Below are 18703 nucleotides of genomic sequence, written 5' to 3'. Positions count from 1 at the left end.
AATACTTTTAAAAGGCAGAAAGAAACATTCTCTCCCACCGTACATGCATCATTTTTCTTAAGAATTCTAAAAAAAAAAAAAAACCTAGCAAGACCAATAACTAACTTTTTTTTTTTAATATATATAAATCTTATAGTGTTCAACAGTCTATCAGTTATTTTTTAATCTCATTTATTAAAATGTCATTTCATCAACTTGTTCGTGCAGCTCTTTCACCCAAAATAATCACAGCCATGACATCTATAGCCCCCTCTATCTTCATCCAAGATACCAAAAAGTTCAGCCATCTAGATAGTAATTTAGTGGTAAGAATTTGTGATTAAGAGGTTTATTTTTTCTATGATCTCAGGTTCAAACCCTGTAGTTGCTCATATGATAGCCACTGGGGACTTACATGGTCGTTAACTTCAGGACCCATGAGATTAGTCGAGGTACGCGCAAGTTGGTCCGGACACCCACGGTAAACTAAAAAAAAAATTCAAACCCAAGCCTTCATCTCTCTATGCTGACCATAACGAATCATCAATTCAACGAAGTCAGCATTGATCACTTCAATCTTTGCTTCTCTAGTTTATATTTTCCTGCTTTCAAAATCAAAATCAAGATTAATCTATCACTCAAGGGCATAAGTTAAAATTAATTAAGAGAATAAAAAGTTTTTTTCTCTCCTTAGACAAACCTGATGGTTGTGGATTGGATGCCATCTGAGTTGCAAAGAAAAGGCAGGCATCAGTTATGGCGAAAGACCAAGCAGAGACTGTGATTTTTTGGTCGGGAGAGAGGAGGCGTGGGTTTTATTTTGGATAAATTGGGCATAAAATTTTAAAAAAATCATGAATTAATATAAGGGCAAAAAGTTTTTGTGAAATATCATAGATTTATCATCTCAGCTCAACCGGTTGAACGATTCTAAAAATAATATGAAAAATCTCAAAACTATCAAAATCAGGGGGTTTCGATAAGATTTTTGATATTTAAAGATCCAATAGTTTGCGTAGTGACACAATAAATACTATAGATAAACAACATCCAGAAACTCCTATAAAAATTTGAGCGAGATCAAAAGGTTGGATAAAAAGTTATGGTCATTTTGAGCTGTTATTCTAGTATGGCGCAACCAGACCTTCTATTGGATCTATACCTATCTCATTTTATTTATAAATGCTAGGCTATCCACGCAATTTGTTTGAGGGAAGATACTTATTTAATTATGATATACTCACACCTGACTATTGAGAATCTCACAATTCATAAAATTATGCCTTTTTGTGTGAAAAGATCGGCCGATCAATACAACTAGATCCAACTGGTTAAGGTAAAATATTGAAGTTCGACCATGTCATGTTTCTGAAGCGTAACATGATTAAATAATGTTATTCTACCAAAAAAAAATTTGAAACGGTATTATTATGTTAAATTTTTAAGTTTATTTTTTTTAAATAATTTCTATGATTTTATAATGTTATGGACGAAGATATATGGAACGTTTGGGAACGCGGCTGCGGCTGCGTTCCCAAAAATAATTTTTTTTTTTTACTAAAATTTAATATGGTTTGTATGTTTTGGATCGTTTTGATGTGCTGATGTCAAAAATAATTTTTAAAAAATGAAAAAACATTATTGGTATATATTTTAACATGAAAAGTTATTTGAAAAGCACCCGCAACCACACTGCCAAACACGCTCATTCTGTTGTTACAGAGGTCAGGGTGGTGAATTGTTTTTTTTTTTTTTTAAGGATCAGGGTTGCCGAAGTAGTTGCTGACATGGAATAAGTTGATGACATGACATATGAAGTTAGAAAATAACCAATAAAATATCCTTATTTACCATAAAATTTCTAGTGTATTTTTCATTAAACCTAATCAAACAAAACACAAAAAAACAAGCAATACCCAACATTTTCTTACCCTCCTAGGAAGTCACAAAGACTATGCAAGTTGAAGTCCCATACACCTGTGCCTCTGGCCTCCTACTAGTTTGATCAAACTGTACGAAGAGAAAACACCACTGCCTATTTCTTCCTTCCCGCACACCTTATACCCTCTCGGAATCACACTCTTGACACTCTCTGCTTACCACCCACGCTAGGCTACTGCTCCTTTCTTTCCAGGGTTTTTGCTTTTCTCCTGAACCTTCATGTAATTATGAGAAAGTCATCTTTTCACCGCACCACTACCCGGCGCAACCCATCTCCACCCCGCCACCACCGTCCTCCCCTCACCACCAACAACAACAACAACAATTTTCCCACAACAAGAAACGCCCGTAGGACTTCCCCTAACTTCATAATCCACCTTCACCTGGACCCCACGCTCGCACCTTCCAACAAAAGACCAGACCCCAACACTGTAAACTCTGTAATCTCCCAATGCAACCCAACACCACCACCTGACCGTATCATATTACCGACAACCACTACCACCAAGACAAAACTAACTGCTTCCTTGCATTTTCAGGAATGGTCCCACACGCTGAATTTTATGACAACCTTATGGGAACTCCGTCTTCGGGGAGCCCACAGTTTCAGTCCAAAGCTGCAATCATACATCCTCTTACCTTCTGATACCGAGGAGTTGAAAAGGAATTTAACGAAGAAGTTTAGTGATTATCTTAAAGGACTCATTAAGGGTGTGGGTAGTAATGTTAATGATGATGAAAATGTGGTTGGGAGATGGCAGGCGAAAGTGAGTGAAAAAAGCGATGAGATTGCGCAGTTGATGAAGTTGCTTAAGGGGAGGAATAGAATGATGGGTTTTAGTGAGTTGAATGAGAGGAAAAAAGGGTTGATGGCGGAAAGGGACTTGATCGTGAAGAGATTGGAGGAATTTAGGGCTTCCATGAAGTGTATTTTGAAGTATATTGAAGGAGGAAGGGAGGAGGAAGGGGAAAGGGGTTTAGAAGTGTTTGTGTTTGATGGGGAGATTGATTGGGAAAGGATTCATAGATTGGTTTTGAGGGAAATTAGGAGGTTGGTTGATGGGTTGCCTATTTATGCTTATAGGCAGCAGATTTTGGAGAAGATTCACAGCAAGCAGGTGTGGTTTTTAGTTGTTATTTCTCTGTTTAGTAAGTAGAATGATGTTTGGATTGTTTTGCTAAATGGTTAAATGCTCCTGGAGTAACGTGGAAAATGTGGGAAATAATGGATTTTGAATTTTGTCTTTTGAATAAACGTGGAGGGGAATTGGGGATTTGATTGTTTATTTGTGATTTATGTTGCAGATTTTAAGTTGTTAGATTGTGGCTTTATAATAAGTACGTGTGGTAGCTGCTTGTTTTTAGGATTAATTGTTTTTTACCTGCATTGTTGTATACAGCATGCAAGGTTGCTACTTTGTGCATGATGAATGTTATACCATGTGTTCTTGATCATTTGTTAGTTTCTTTGTTCTTGATTGGCACATTACAATTGAGAGCAGACAGTAAGAAAGGTTTCTTTGCTGTGAAGTTGTGTTATTTTTTGGTTATTGTTGTTCATTTAATTCTTTTGGGCGTTCATAATTTGAGCTTGCTTTTTGACTCTTCCTTTCACTATAAACCCAGCGAGTATGCTGCTTGAATCTGCTTGTGGTTTTTGTTCTAACCACTGCTCGTGTTGTGCAGGTAATGGTTTTGGTTGGGGAGACTGGTTCGGGGAAGAGTACACAGTTGGTTCAATTCCTTACTGATTCAGGAATACCTGGCAAGGAGTCCATTGTATGTACTCAGCCACGCAAGATTGCAGCCATCTCACTTGCTGATAGAGTCAATGAAGAAAGTAGGGGGTGCTATGAAAATAGTTCAGTCGTGAGTTATCCAACATTTTCATCCGCACAGCAGTTTGGTTCCAAAGTCATATTCATGACTGACCACTGTTTACTGCAGCACTACATGAATGATACCACTTTGTCTGGGATATCATGCATCATTGTTGATGAGGCTCATGAAAGAAGCTTGAACACTGATCTTCTTTTGGCATTGATTAGAGGCTTACTTTGTGAGAGACCTGATTTAAGGCTAGTGATAATGTCAGCAACAGCTGATGCAAAGCAGCTGTCAGATTATTTTTATGGTTGTGAAATCTTTCATGTTGAGGGAAGAAACTTTCCAGTAGAAGTCAGATACACTCCTTCCTCTGAGGAAACTGCTTCTGGTATTGTTTCTCCATATGTATATGACACTTTGAGGATAACGACAGAGATTCATAAACAGGAGAGTGAAGGCACCATTCTTGCCTTTTTGACTTCTCAGATGGAAGTAGAATGGGCTTGTGAGAAATTTGATGCTGCCTCTGCTGTTGCATTAGCCTTGCATGGAAAGCTTCCTTTCGAAGAGCAATCTCGTGTTTTCCAAGATTTTGATGGGAAAAGAAAAGTTATATTTGCCACTAATCTCGCAGAGACATCACTTACAATTCCTGGGGTCAAGTATGTGGTTGACTCTGGCTTGGCCAAAGAGAGTAAGTTTGAAGCAGCTACGGGCATGAATGTGCTTAGAGTGTGCAGGATCAGCCAGAGTTCTGCTAAACAGAGAGCTGGTCGTGCTGGGAGAACGGTACCTGGAATATGCTATAGACTCTACACAGAATCTGACTTTGAGTCGATGTCTCCCAATCAAGAACCTGAGATTCGCAGAGTTCATCTTGGTGTTGCTGTTCTGAGGATGCTTGCTTTGGGAATTAAGAATGTACAGGAGTTTGATTTTGTTGATGCACCTAGCACCAAAGCAATTGATATGGCCATTAGGAATCTTGTTCAGTTAGGTGCCATTACACTGAAAGGTGGCATCTGTGAACTAACTGAGGAAGGTCGCTACATGGTTAAAATGGGCATTGAGCCTCGGCTCGGTAAGATCATTATCAGCAGCTTTCATTATCGCTTAGGTAAGGAGGGCCTTGTTCTTGCTGCTGTAATGGCAAATGCCAGTAGCATATTTTGCAGAGTTGGTAGTCAGGATGATAAGCAAAAGGCTGATTGTCTTAAGGTGCAGTTTTGCCATCGCAGTGGTGACCTCTTTACTGTGCTCTCTGTGTACAAAGAGTGGGAGGCTTTGCCTCAAGACAGGAGAAATAAATGGTGTTGGGAAAACAGCATCAATGCCAAATCCATGAGGAGATGCCAAGACACGGTCAAGGAATTGGAATTTTGCCTTGAAAAGGAACTCACTGTTATTATTCCGTCATATTGGAATTGGAATCCTAATAAGTCTACCGAGCATGATAAATATTTGAAAAAGATAATACTCTCAGCCCTTGCAGAAAATGTAGCCATGCACTCTGGACACGATCGACTTGGTTATGAAGTGGCATTGACCGGGCAGCACATTCAGCTGCATCCTTCATGTTCGCTGCTAGTATTTGGTGAAAAACCAAATTGGGTTGTCTTTGGTGAACTCCTCTCAATATCTAATGATTATTTGGTTTGTGTAACTGCTTTTGACTTTGAATCATTGTCTACGCTTTGCCCCCCTCCCTTGTTTGATGCCCTTAAGATGGAAAGCCAGAAGTTGCAAGTGAAGGTGTTGACCAGTTTTGGCAGTTCCCTGCTCAAAAGGTTTTGTGGTAAATCTAACAGCAATCTGCAGTCTCTTGTAACTTGTGTTCGGATTGCCTGTATGGATGAAAGGATTGGTGTTGAGGTACATGTTGATCAGAATGAAATTCTGTTATTTGCAACAGCAGAGGACATGCAGAAGGTGTCCAGCCTTGTAAGTGAAGCTTTGGAGTGTGAGCGAAAATGGTTGCATAATGAATGCATGGAGAAATTTTTGTATCTTGGAGCTGATTTGTCACCCATGGCACTTTTTGGAGCAGGAGCTGAGATTAAGTATTTGGAACTAGAAAAGAGATGTTTGACTGTCAATGTATTTTTTTCTAATGCAAATACAATTGATGATAAGGAGGTTTTGATGTTTCTTGAGGAATATACATCTGGTACTGTTTGTTCTGTTCACAAGTCTGTCGGAAGTGGACAAGAGGGTGATGAGAAGGAAAAGTGGGGCCAAATAACATTTCTCTCTCCTGATTCTGCCAGAAAAGCTGCCCAGCTGAATGAAGTTGAATTCAAAGGCTCCAAGCTGAAGGTAGTTCCATCACAAACAATCATTGGAGGCAATCACAAAATGTTTTCATTTCCTGCTGTTAAAGCAAAAATTGTTTGGCCTCGTAAAGTCAGTAAGGGGCTTGCCATTGTCAAATGTTATGTTCATGATGTTGATTTCATGATTTGTGATTTCTCTAACCTGGAAATTGGAGGAAGGTATGTTCGGTGTTCAGCTGGTAGGTGTGTGGACTCGATTGTTGTCAGTGGATTTAGTAAAGAACTTTCTGAAGCTGATATTTTACGTGCATTGAGGAGTGCCACAAACAGGAGAATCCTAGATTTCTTCATAGTAAGGGGAGACGCTGTTGAAAATCCTCCATTGGGTGCTTGTGAAAAAGCACTTTTAAGAGAGATATCCCCCTTTATGCCTAAAAGGAATCCCCAAACTAGCTGCTGCAGAGTCCAAGTCTTTCCACCTGAATTAAAGGATGCTTTTATGAAGGCTTTCATTACCTTTGATGGAAGATTGCACTTGGAAGCAGCAAGAGCTTTAGAGCATATGGAAGGGAAAGTATTACCTGGGTGCCATTCATGGCAGAAAATTAAGTGCGAGCAGATGTTTCATAGCTTGATATCCTGCTCAGCTAGTATCTATGTTGCAATCAAGAAGCAACTGGATTCTTTGCTTGCAAGCTTCAGTCGTGTAAAGGGTACTTTCAGTGGTTTAACTTTTCTCCTTTTACATTTTGTGAAATTTTGTTACTTATTCTGTGATTGCAGTCATGAAACCCTTACAGTTTATTTTCCAAAATTTTCTTTGTTCCCCTTTTCTTTTCAGAAGGTGTTTTTTATAGGTGCAGCCTTGCAGGATGGAATATTTTACAGTTTCTTTCTTTTCTTTTCCCGATGTGGTTGCATAATCTATTTTACTATTATTGCAATCTGATCTTGTTTTTCTCGTCCCCTTTCTTGTACTTACTGGGATGTTAAAAAAAAAATGCTACTCATAAGCCTTGATATGTATGAATACGCATGAGCTACTTTGACCACTCTCAGACAATGGTTGTCTGTTTGTCAACTTCTTGACGATAGTGATCAATTATGATTAAGGGTCCTTTTTTCAAATGTCATAAATTGATGTCTTGAAGCATGCTCAAGTTTGTTCTCATGATTACTAAGTTTGTTCCACAATTAAGTATTCAATACATGAATCTTTAATACAATTTTTCCATGAAATTCAGTCTGACCACTTTGTGTACCATTTTCCCACATATCTAGTTAGGAACTTGATTTATTTTCTTATTTCAAATTTGTCTTGACACTCTAGATTGGAGATATAATCCTTCAGAATTGGTTGGATCCCTATGCTATTGTTGTTGTTGGTGATTGACTGTCCCTCAGTTTATGTGCTCTTTGATCATCTTCCAATCTGTTGGTGGTTATAATAAAAGTAGTCTCCTCGTAATTTTTCAAATTTGTTTTGAATATTATGTAAATCATGTGCTCCTAGCAAGTTCTGAACATTTACTTCATATGCAGCTTGTATGGTTGTACAACTGATTTTATAGGCTTTGCTGGTTGATTAATGGCATATTATGTGGATTTGCTTGATCTCTGTTTGAAAATCATTTACCTAGAGGCATGTATTGTATCATTCACAGGTGCAGAATGCAGTCTAGACAGGAATGAAAATGGTTCCTATCGAGTGAAAATATCTGCTAATGCTACAAAAACTGTTGCAGAGCTAAGAAGACCTCTGGAAGAGCTTATGAGAGGACAGACCATAAACCATCCAAGCCTCACTCCAACTATTCTACAGCATCTGTTCTCTGGTCAAGGTATCAATCTGATGAAGTCAATACAGAGAGAGACCGGTACCTACATTCACTTTGACAGGCGCAACTTCAATCTTAAGATTTTTGGTCGTCCAGACAAGATTGCTCCAGCGCAGCAGAAATTTATTCAATTACTTCTGGCCAATCATGAAAGCAAGCAACTCGAGATCCACCTCAGAGGTGGAGATCTGCCCCCAGACTTGATGAAGGAAGTAGTTAAGAGGTTTGGGCCAGATCTTCATGGTCTCAAAGAGAAGGTACCTGGGGCAGATCTTACACTTAGCACCCGTCACCATGTTATCTCTGTTCATGGTGACAAAGAACTAAAGCAAAACGTGGAAGAAATAATTTTTGAGATGGCGCAAATGGGTTATGATTCAGCTGAGAGGCTTGATGGTGGAGATGCCTGCCCTGTTTGTTTGTGTGAAGTTGAGGATGCTTACCGGCTTGAAAGCTGCGGGCATTTGTTTTGTCGAATGTGCTTGGTGGAGCAACTTGAATCAGCATTGAAAAACTTGGATAGTTTCCCAATATGCTGCGCCCATGGGAGCTGCAGGGCTCCCATATTGCTGACAGACTTGAGGTCTCTCTTGTCGAGTGACAAGTTAGAGGAACTCTTTAGGGCTTCTTTGGGGTCATTTGTAGCATCAAGTGGGGGAACCTACCGGTTTTGCCCATCTCCTGACTGCCCTTCAGTTTATAGAGTTGCTGATCCTGTCACAGGTGGTGACCCATTTGTCTGCGGGGCTTGTTTTGCGGAGACTTGTACCAGGTGCCACTTGGATTATCATCCATACCTCTCGTGTAAGAAATACATGGAGTTCAAGGAAGATCCTGATTTATCACTAAAGGACTGGTGCAAAGGAAAAGAGAATGTGAAAAGCTGTCCTGTCTGTGGATATACAATCGAGAAAGGGGAAGGTTGCAACCATGTCGAGTGCAAGTGCGGCGGGCATGTCTGCTGGGTCTGTCTAGAGTCTTATAATAACAGCGAGGACTGCTATAACCATTTGAGGTCAATGCACGGGGGCATAGCTTGATTTTTAACTACTTTCTTCTCCGGTTGTCTTTGTAAATATACTCAAATGTATATATAGGAAATAGGATTGCATATACTCTACTGTATTTATAGGATGTACGATTATAAATATAAACAAGTAGGATCATTCAGGATAACTTATATTTTCTGCTGAGCTGCTGTACATGCTTTTGGTTATTTCCAGTATAGCCTGCACTCGGTAATCTACTGCCGCCATTTATTAGTAGTTTGTTGTGTGTGATCTGGGAGGGAATTAGCCCATGCCCACATCCAAGTGATTTATGGCGTTCCTGAGCTCATGCTTTTAGCTATTGTGTGAGGCTTGTCAGTTATCAGTTTGCAGTATTTGTTTTCTCCTCCTGTTTTGTGTCCTATTGGTGCTTACTGCTATTTCCTAAGCCTTCGCCGTGGTGAGACGCTGTTTATGCCTTGTTTCTTATTAGTACATTGGTCCAATCCATAATATAAGGTTGCAAAATTAAAAACAGAATCAGGATTCAGGAGTGAAAGGGGAGGGAAAGAAAACAGAGAGAAATTAAGGTTATTATAATTAATTCAGGCTTCGTAATTATGATTTCCAGCATTGGTTGTTCAAGAGTTTTTTAGGCAACAACATGTAAAATGTGTTCTTCAACGAGCTTATATATACACATATCCTTCTCTATCATGCAATTTTCAAAATGTTTCTAGTAATTTTTTCAACAAGCTCTCAGAAGGTGAGACAGATAAGTAAGGAAGATCTCATAAGAAATAACAGCAACCAAAGGCAAGTCCTAAACCAACAATGCCCATACAAAATGTCAAAGCCACACAAATCCAAGACTCCCTGCTCCCATCACAAAGAGCCTCTTCTTCTTCTGAATGGTCTTTCGCCTCCTTTGATCTACCACAACCACAACACAATTTCTTTTCTTGCTGTTGACGTTGTGTTTGTGCCTTCAAAACTTGAAACTCAAGCAGCCTCACCCATTGACGATAAACAAATAACTGAAAGGACTCATGCAACAAAGCTTTGGCAACACAATCCCTCTCCTTAACCAAACTTGCAGCCTTCCTCTCAGCTTCCCTTGCTCTTGTCTGTGACAACCTTAATGCCTTCAGAAGCTCCAACTTCTCGTAATTCTCACCACCAGAACCACTATACACATCAAAATCATCATGATCATGTTCCCTTCTCGTCATGCTAAAACCTCTATTCATCGATGATATGACAGTCCTATCTGACCAAGAAAAAACCTTCAATGGTGGAGGCAGATCACAATTCTGCAATAAGTCAGTACCAGAATTTGGAGAAAGCAAGGGACCCAACCACATATCATTCTCTTTCACAGCTCTAGAATCCATCTTCTGGTTGTTTGTTGCCGGCCATCCAGCCATTTCTTAGACTATTTTGCTTAGAGAGCTTCTGATGAGAATTTTTTAAAGAAATGGCAATATAAGACGTGAAAGAAAGAAACGAGGGGTTGGTGAAGGAATACGTAGGTGACAGGTGGATTAAGTGAGACGTAAGAAATGAGGTTATCTAGAATATCTAACCATTTTTCTACGTTAATAAAAACTGTACATGTTACATTATCTATATTTTAAGATAGTGTTTCTTTATTATTTTAAGATAGAAACATATATATATATATATTCGCCTAAAACTATTTTATTTTATATTTTTGTCTTTTAAAATAAATATTTTTCTATTTCTTCTATATTTATTTATTTTTATTTTAGAACACTAGTAAAATTAAAAGAAAAACCTAAGACATGTAAAAAGTAATGTATACAAGTCATGATTTATTATGACTTGAAATAGTAAAATTATATTTTTTCTTTTTTAAAGAAAATCCAATGACTTACACTCAAGGTTATTATTGTTTTTTCATAATGTCTATTAAGCATTATAAAATTGGTTGGGGGTAGTTAGGGTTTTTTAAATTTTTTTGAACTGTGTGATTACTTTTATAAAAGCAAAAAAATATTTAACTTGGATCCCCGATTTTTTGATAAAAAATTTCACATTTAACAATATAGTAAAATGATTTTATTTCCTTTAAAATCAAAACTTATTTATCTTGCCTCTAAGGGTCTATTTGTACCCTTTTTTTTTGTAATTATTCTATGATGTCGGGAATAATTTGATATTTTAATAAATATAAAAAAAAATATTTTGTGCATGTATTTAATATGTCATCAAGTAAACCCCTTGCCATGTTTGAGCAGTGCATGTGGCGGAATTCTCTCCCGTTATTTTTTTTCTTTTTTCTCCTTAATTTCGGTGTCTAATCCTTTCAAATTTCACAATAATCTTTCAATTTTTTTTTCTTTAGATTTGGTCCATATTCTTTCAATTTTTTTTTTAATTTGAATTATCTTATAGAAGTGAAATATGTTTTTAATTTCATCCTCCTTCATTTTTTTAGTTTGTCAGATTTGTTTATTATTTTTTTATTGCTATTTAATTTATTTGAAATCATTTTTAAAATTCATTTTTTCACAATATTCTCATCCTTCATCTTTTATTGCTATTTTTTTTATTTGACAAAGTTTTTGAATTGATATTTTTTTTATTTCACCCTTCAACATTAAATTGAACTTTTTGATTGAGTTTAGGTCTAGAATTTAACGAGTTGCGAATTTGAAAGATTAATCCTGGTTTTTTTAAAAAAAAACTCATCTTTTTTTTTCCAGTTTAGTCCTTTAATATTTGATTTAATTAGAGGTTGGGCTCCATTAATTTTTTTATTTGTTTTATACACCCAAAAACATTATCATATAAAATAAAAATTATTTAATATAACTAATTCTTTTGAATAATTACTTTTATTCTTTGTTTTAACACAATTCAACAATAAATAAAGTTTAATAATTGCATTCAGATAGTATTTAACGGATACTCTGTTGTTCCAGGAACAAATTTCACACACAAGCTTTGATAAACCTAGGTGTTTTACACGAGTTCTCTTGTGTGTCCTATGCACGTTACATAACATTTTACAGCCTATTTATATCTACATGGAAGCTTACAATATTTTTTTGAAGTTAAACTTTTATTTTTTAGGCTCTTTAAAATTAGTTTTTCTTGTAAAACAGAGTTTGCTCATCTACAGATTTCTGGGCCGAACTATATATTAGAGAAACCACCCTCGTTGAGCCCATTGAATTTAGCCCCATGATTAAAGTTTACGCGTAAATGACTTGAAAGATCTACTCGGGCAACTACAGACCGAGTAAATGCCTCTATGATGGAAAGCGAAAAGTGCCAGATTACTGGTGAAATGGAACCACAAGTCTCCATTATTAGTGATGTGCATTTAATTGTGGTAATTTGAAAAAAATAAAATCCAATCTTTTTTCCTGAAAAACAAACTCTGCCTAATTCAATACCATACATTATTGTAGTCAATCAACTACGCCAATCTCTTCTTCCTTATTTTACACACACCTAAGATGCAGATGCATATCTATCCCTGTTTCCTGAGTCTTCTGTCCTGTTTCTGTGAAAAAATGGAGTTTGATCGCAGAGAACTACTAAGCTCAAAGAAGAGCTTAATTGCAAATTATAAGACCCGTTTGGAAATAAGTGTCGAACATCATGATCTTCCACCAAAACAACCAACGATATTTTCTCCTCCACTTCCTGAAGACCTGAATCAAAACCATGTCAGCAAAACCAGCACGACCATCATGGCCTGTGTGTTTGGTGGTTCACTTCTTCTGGGCATCCTATGCATAGTTTCAAGACTTTACTACAACAGGCGAATAAATTCCAGAAGGTCGAGAAGTCTACCAGTAGTTTTTGGTACCCAAGAAGCTTTTCTTGATGAAGATCAAGGACCAGAAAACAACCGCCACATATGGTACATCAACTTCTTCGGTCTCCAACAATCTGTGATCGATTCAATAACAGTCTTCAAGTATAAGAAAGATGAAGGGCTGATTGATGGTACCGAGTGCTCCGTTTGCTTGACTGAATTTCAAGAAGATGAGAGTCTGAGACTATTACCAAAGTGCAGTCATGCTTTTCACACACCTTGTATTGATACGTGGTTAAGAACACACAAGAACTGCCCTCTCTGTCGTTCCCCTATAGTATCCGATAATTTTGTTGCTCAAGTTGCTGTACCGGTGCCTACTACGAGTGATATGAGTTCAAGGGAAGAACCCCAGATGGAAATTTCTGAGAATAGCACTCCTACTGGACTACGAAGCAGTAACCAGGCAGGAGAAGAAGGAAGCAGTGAGGTGAGAAATGGAGAAGAAACAATCTGCGGATTGCCAATTGAAGATAATACAAGTGCTGGAAATTCAAGCTTTTGTTCGAACCACTCTATTTCCAGGAATCCTCGGATACGAAGTGATTTAGTGGACAATAAGCTGGTGGTGGTAGAATCAGAAATGCAAACTCTGAGGAGGTCTGTGTCATTGGATTTCTCCGCCGCTTCGGCAGTTTATAATGTGGTGGCTAATGTTGTTCCTGGTAAATGTCATGCAAACTCAGACAGTCTATTAGTCCAACCAAAGCAACCGAAAACGAAGAATGTTGCCAAGCGAGGAAGTAGTGGAAACTTGGGCTTTCACAAGCTAATGAAAAATTCTTCAAAAGGGCGTTCACTACAGAAAGGGCCTATTTCAATGAAAAGATCTTTTTCAACTAGTGGGAAATCCTTGTCATCCAGATGTAGCAGAAGCCAGAACACGATCCGCTCTTTCTAAGGCACAAGTTCTGATTTGCAGAATCAAGGAGCCTAGACATATGTGAAATATGCATATCTTGTTTTAATTTCGCACCGAGTTAAGAGTATATAAAACCATAAAGTGAAGTCTTGTATAATTAAGGACACTAGGAAGTCTTCATCTGAGACGAAGTAGTTGTGTAACTATATACATGTTTGCTGTTGTTCTGGTGGTTTTGGCAGTCAGATTCCTGCTGGTCAAGTTTTTGGAAGCTCCATTCCTGGAAGCCTTTTTGGTTTTTGGAAGCTCCATTTGAAAAATTTAGTGGTGTAGCTTTTTTTAATCAAGTAGGATCGATTTTAAATAATTTTAATTTACATGGCTATTATATAATGCAGAAATAAATGCCTCTTTTTGTGTAATCTCAGATCTGTGGTTATTATGTAATGCAGCAAGCCTACCTCGTGTAGTGTGTAATCTAAGATCCAACATACCTTTCAAAGGAAAAAATAGATTGTAGAATCTTAACATGGGAAGAACATACCTCATAAGCGGCATCCAATTTAGTCCTTAGCCTGTATATTTATTCTCAATTAATTGAGTTTCAAAATAAGAAAAAAACATCAATTGAATCCAAAACCATAGAATTTTCTCGATTTGGTACTTTTTTTGTTATCAAATTTTTTTTTTTCAATTCTATCCTTCCATGATTCATTTTCAAGAAATTGGGCTTAGTGATTTTTTTTATTTGATAATCGCTATGTGAAAAAACTATTCTAAAGTTAGCCTAATAATCGATTTTGCAAAAAAAAAAAAAAAAAGTTTTTGGTGCCTGTAAAAAGCTAAAATTCAACGACTAAAATTGAGATTTAGGGGGAAATCAGATATTTTTTTGCTCATTGTTTATGGAGTTGCTTTTTTAACACTTTTTCCTCCAAAGTTTGGCATATTATTTTTGGTCCTTTTATTTTGACACTTTTTTATTTTTGATCCCTTTAGTTTGATACTTTTTATTTTAATCCAAAACTTTATTTTATTTATTTTTCAATAATGGAGTTTAATAAAGGAGAGGGACTCGAAAAAAAACAATTCTGGTAAAAAAAAGTTATCAGTTAATAATATTTTGATAATAAAAATGTTCGTTTTTAGAGTTATTATGTTCTTTTTACTTAATTGAAGTGTTATCTACATTTTATATTACTAGAAAAGGTAGATTGAGGTTGAGAAATTTTTTTTATTTGATTTTAAGTTTTTCATCAATTTTTTTTGTTATTTTGAGTTGATAGATTGATTTATGGAGATTATAAGAATTTTTTAAATAAAAAATAATTTGAAAAATAATTTTTTTAAAAAATAATAATAACCATGATTTTCCAACCACCACTTTACCTGAAATACATAAAAGGTTTATTTTTTTCTTTATTCAACAGTAAAATATATCAATCAAGATTAAGTGTGTCCTTCTCAGGAGATTTTTAAAGGGCACCTTTACATCGGCACGTGCTTTTAGAGAGAAGTTCGATCAATTTCTCTAAATGCTGGTCTAAGGTTTGAAACCAAAAGGTAAAAAAAAAAAAAGGATAATCTTGTTAAATTTTCCTTTCGAAAAAAAAAATTCTTTTTATTTAATAAAAATATATATATCAAAGACTTTATAAATTGTAGGATATTAATCTTATATTGGATCCAACTGTGAGAAGGGAGAACCATTAATACAAGAGTCCATGTGTATTTCTAAAATTATTTATTTAATTATTTTAAGCTTTAATTAGTATTACTTTTCAAGTCTATCTAAAGTTTTCTTCAAAGGATGGTGTCATTCTCCCTCCATTATTTTTGTTATTCTTACTCCTTTATTCATTTTAAAGGCTAATTAAAATACACTTATTTAATGTATTTCTTTTATTTTATTAAATATTAAATGTAATTAATTTTAAAATGCACCTTCTTTATATTCTAAAAAAAATACACAATAAAAATAGTACATTATGCCTAAAAGTCTTAAGACATAGCAAAAGATATTTTACATTAAATATAAGGAATATTTAAAGGAAATGCTTTGGAAGTTAAAATAAAAGAGTAATTAAGACACATATTTAATGAGGCTATTTTAGTCTCTAAAATTAATGATAAAGTATGAATAACACTATACTTCTATAATAAATGGTCTAATGGTCTTGGAATTAAACCAGAAATACAGCCACAAGTTGTTGCTCAAGGCAATTTTTTTTTTATTATTATTAACTTGAGTGTCCGGGCCAGCTTGCATATACCTCGACTAATCCCACGGGCTCTGAAATTAACGATCATGTAAACCTTCAAAGGTGCTCAAGGCAATCTTATTCGATGAATTCAAGACATCATTTCCTCTAATATTCTTCATACATTTCTTTATATGTTTTTTATTTTTTGATGCAGATAGAATAGTCATTGCTTTATATGTTTTTTCTCCATTATCATCCGTACTAATAAAATCAAAATATGATAATAATTTCATTACAACTTAACCTCAAAAAAAAGAATTGTTATGTTCATTTCTTAAACAATTTCATTACTTACTGCTATGTGTGATCACATGGAAGTTCAGTTTTTATTTATTCAAATCTTTATCCTTCTACCTACTTTAAATTTAATCATAATCTCATCATCTATAACCTATTTCTTCACAATTACATTGAAATATATCTATTTCATAGTTCCCCTAAATTTTCTCTTAAGAATCCTAATTAAAAAATCTAAGAATTATATATTAAATCCATTTCTTTTCATTCAAAATTATTTAAATAACTTAGAATTTCTTACCCAACAATAAAATGAACTTTGAAAACTAACCGGTAAAAGTTTTTCCACTCTCTTTTCCTCTTTGCCATGAGTTTTCTACTCCCCCTCACTTAGTTTCTTCTTAAATCTTGACTTGATGGATTGGTTAGTGTTTCACATTACCTAACTCATAAATCTTATTCAATTTTTATTTTTCTCTAGGGAATTTTAGTGTTTAGCTTTTACAATTCTTTTCTCTCTCTTCTTTATTTCTAGTTTTGTTGGCAATTTAAAGAAGAAGAAGAGGCTGACTTTTCGAGCTTTAAGTTCAATTAACCATTTTATCTTTAATGAGCCCTTTTAATTTTATGTTCGGCTGTCAATATTTTCACACGGCCTTCCCAAACATCGATTATCCTAGAATTTTACCCAACCATAGATTAATATGTTATAAGACTCCTTATAAAATTTTGGCCCGATCCAATAATCAGATAGAAAGTTATGCTTGATAGCGTAAAACTGGTTAAGAGATGATTTTACACTAAAAATCTGAATTTCTTATTTCATTAGTCTATGTATGGTATTAATTATTCCACTAAATCTTTACCACCATCCTCTTTTTCCAAAATATATTTAGTTTACTTTTCAACTTTAGATTCATTTACGGCTTATTCCAAAATATAAATTTTATTTTTTATTAATGCAATTTTTTATTTTAACAAACATATGTTTTTTAATCAGCAACACAATTTTAAAAGAAAAACATTTCATGATCTCATAATCAAGTTTTAATAAAAACTATTAAAATAATATCTCAATATATGTGTGATTAAAGGAAAACAATAATTAAAGTGATAAAATCATGTTAACAATCTATTAAAAAAAGAAATTTTATTTTCATTGAATACTCAGGAGCATATTTTTAGTTTTTTTTACATATTATGTATATAATAAATAAAAAAATTAATTGCTAATATTACCATAAAAACCTAACATATTATATAAGAACTATGAAATAAATTGGAAAACAATTTAAATATTATTTTAATTATTTTTTATAGTGTATTTTAATTAAAATCTAAAAAACACTTTTTTAGATGAAAAAAAAAGACTAAGAGCCCATTTGGCTAAGCGTTTGCGGCGGCATTTTTATTTAACAGTAGCAACATATCGTTTGGTTACAAAATGAGCCGCAGTCTTCATGCATGGACCCCACCTTTATCTGCGTTCAAAACTCAATTTTGCTGAAGCAGAAATTACATGCTTTTCATTTTCTATTTATTGCAACTGTGTTTATAAACACAGTATAAAATTGTTCCCGTCTTCCTTCCTTGACCAGTGCTTCGGGTATGAGTGGATTTTGTCCAGATGAGAAAACCATGAGGGCTGTTCTTACCTGGGCGCGCCGCTACTTGAGGCGTCGAGGAAGACAGCTGGGTTGGTCTGCTGAAACCATTTTTCTTCTGTTCAACCACGAGGGCTGTTCTTAACAGTTTTCCTTTTGTTCTTCCCCTAGTCTTCCTAATTGTTGCTGCACTTGAAGATGATGACGACGGTGATGGAGGGCTGGCCTACTGAAACCATTTTCTTCTCTTATGTTTTCCCTTTGTTCTTCCTCTAGTTTTATTTAGGTGCTCTACTTGTCTGCGTGGAAAGTGAATTAATTCACTCTATAAAAAAAAAAACAGTAAAAGAATTTATTTTTTAATTGCATTTTATTAAAAAAAATTAGTGTTTAATATTATTTAATAACACTACATAAATTAGAAGAAGATCACATGATGGCGTGATATTTGCAGAATTTGATCGTAATTTCAATTTTGATTCTGATGATATTTTACCTGATTTTGTTGCACGCTTAAAAAATCATGAAAACTGTAGTCCTTGTCCGATGAATTTCGTACATGATGAAATTGTAGATAGTTTAATGAAACAATAAAAAATATTTTATATAAAATATTATTTATTTCATGACATAATAGCAGTAGTTAAATTTATAATACTTAAATTAAAAACCATCAATATTAATATATATCTTTTTTAGTTATTTTATAACCTCAATTTAAAAAGTATTCTTAATCAAACACATTAAATTACTTTTTGTTTAACCTCAATTTCAATCACAATTTTAACCAAACATATATTTTTTCAAACCAACCTCAACTAAAAATACTTTTTATAAAACAGTTTTTTTTAAACCACAACCACAACAGCTACCATAATACTAAATACAAGGGTTATAGAAAGAGACTAGGTATCTAGACCTAGAAGGTTGGGCCTGCGCTTGGCCCAATAAAAAAAAGTTAGGCGTGCAGGCTTGATTTTCTTTTTTAGGGTGAACAATACATTGTTATCCTTATTTAAAAAAAATGAATGATACG

The 18703-nt window shown here is 34.9% G+C and overlaps 3 protein-coding genes across 4 annotated transcripts; 2 read left to right on the top strand and 1 right to left on the bottom strand.

The window, feature by feature from the left end:
* The first annotated feature begins 1921 nt into the window (after positions 1 to 1921).
* On the top strand, positions 1922 to 9034 carry LOC7455185 (ATP-dependent RNA helicase DEAH12, chloroplastic). 2 transcript variants are annotated; one of them, XM_024601287.2, is made up of 3 exons: positions 1922 to 3038; positions 3607 to 6733; positions 7766 to 9034. In XM_024601287.2, the coding sequence occupies exons 1-3, from the start codon at positions 2148 to 2150 to the stop codon at positions 8896 to 8898; spliced, it is 5151 nt and encodes a 1716-aa protein (XP_024457055.1). In that variant the 5' UTR covers positions 1922 to 2147; the 3' UTR covers positions 8899 to 9034. The 2 variants fall into 2 exon arrangements, with proteins under 2 accessions (XP_024457055.1, XP_002307067.1); XM_002307031.4 differs by having other exon boundaries at positions 1923 to 3038; positions 7685 to 9034.
* Positions 9035 to 9638: 604 nt separating this feature from the next.
* On the bottom strand, positions 9639 to 10274 carry LOC7479177 (uncharacterized). The gene has a single exon (XM_002306253.3). It carries the CDS (start codon positions 10272 to 10274, stop codon positions 9639 to 9641), a length of 636 nt encoding a protein of 211 aa, XP_002306289.3.
* A 1899-nt stretch (positions 10275 to 12173) lies between these two features.
* On the top strand, positions 12174 to 13984 carry LOC7455184 (RING-H2 finger protein ATL52). The gene has a single exon (XM_052453430.1). It carries the CDS (start codon positions 12336 to 12338, stop codon positions 13599 to 13601), a length of 1266 nt encoding a protein of 421 aa, XP_052309390.1. The 5' UTR covers positions 12174 to 12335; the 3' UTR covers positions 13602 to 13984.
* Positions 13985 to 18703: the final 4719 nt, after the last annotated feature.

This window comes from Populus trichocarpa, chromosome 5 (genome assembly GCF_000002775.5).
Source record: "Populus trichocarpa isolate Nisqually-1 chromosome 5, P.trichocarpa_v4.1, whole genome shotgun sequence".
NCBI classification, from domain to species: domain Eukaryota; kingdom Viridiplantae; phylum Streptophyta; class Magnoliopsida; order Malpighiales; family Salicaceae; genus Populus; species Populus trichocarpa.
This window is presented reverse-complemented; position numbering and strand designations above follow the sequence as displayed.

Bases quoted from the DNA above. Each gene is read 5' to 3' on its own strand.
- LOC7479177 (XM_002306253.3), bottom strand. From the start codon at position 10,274: ATGGCTGGATGGCCGGCAACAAACAACCAGAAGATGGATTCTAGAGCT.
- LOC7455184 (XM_052453430.1), top strand. From the start codon at position 12,336: ATGCAGATGCATATCTATCCCTGTTTCCTGAGTCTTCTGTCCTGTTTC.
- LOC7455185 (XM_002307031.4), top strand. From the start codon at position 2,148: ATGAGAAAGTCATCTTTTCACCGCACCACTACCCGGCGCAACCCATCT. The intron at 3,039-3,606 runs GTGTGGTTTTTA...CGTGTTGTGCAG, and splicing joins AGAAGATTCACAGCAAGCAG to GTAATGGTTTTGGTTGGGGA. The intron at 6,734-7,684 runs GTACTTTCAGTG...TATCATTCACAG, and splicing joins AAGCTTCAGTCGTGTAAAGG to GTGCAGAATGCAGTCTAGAC.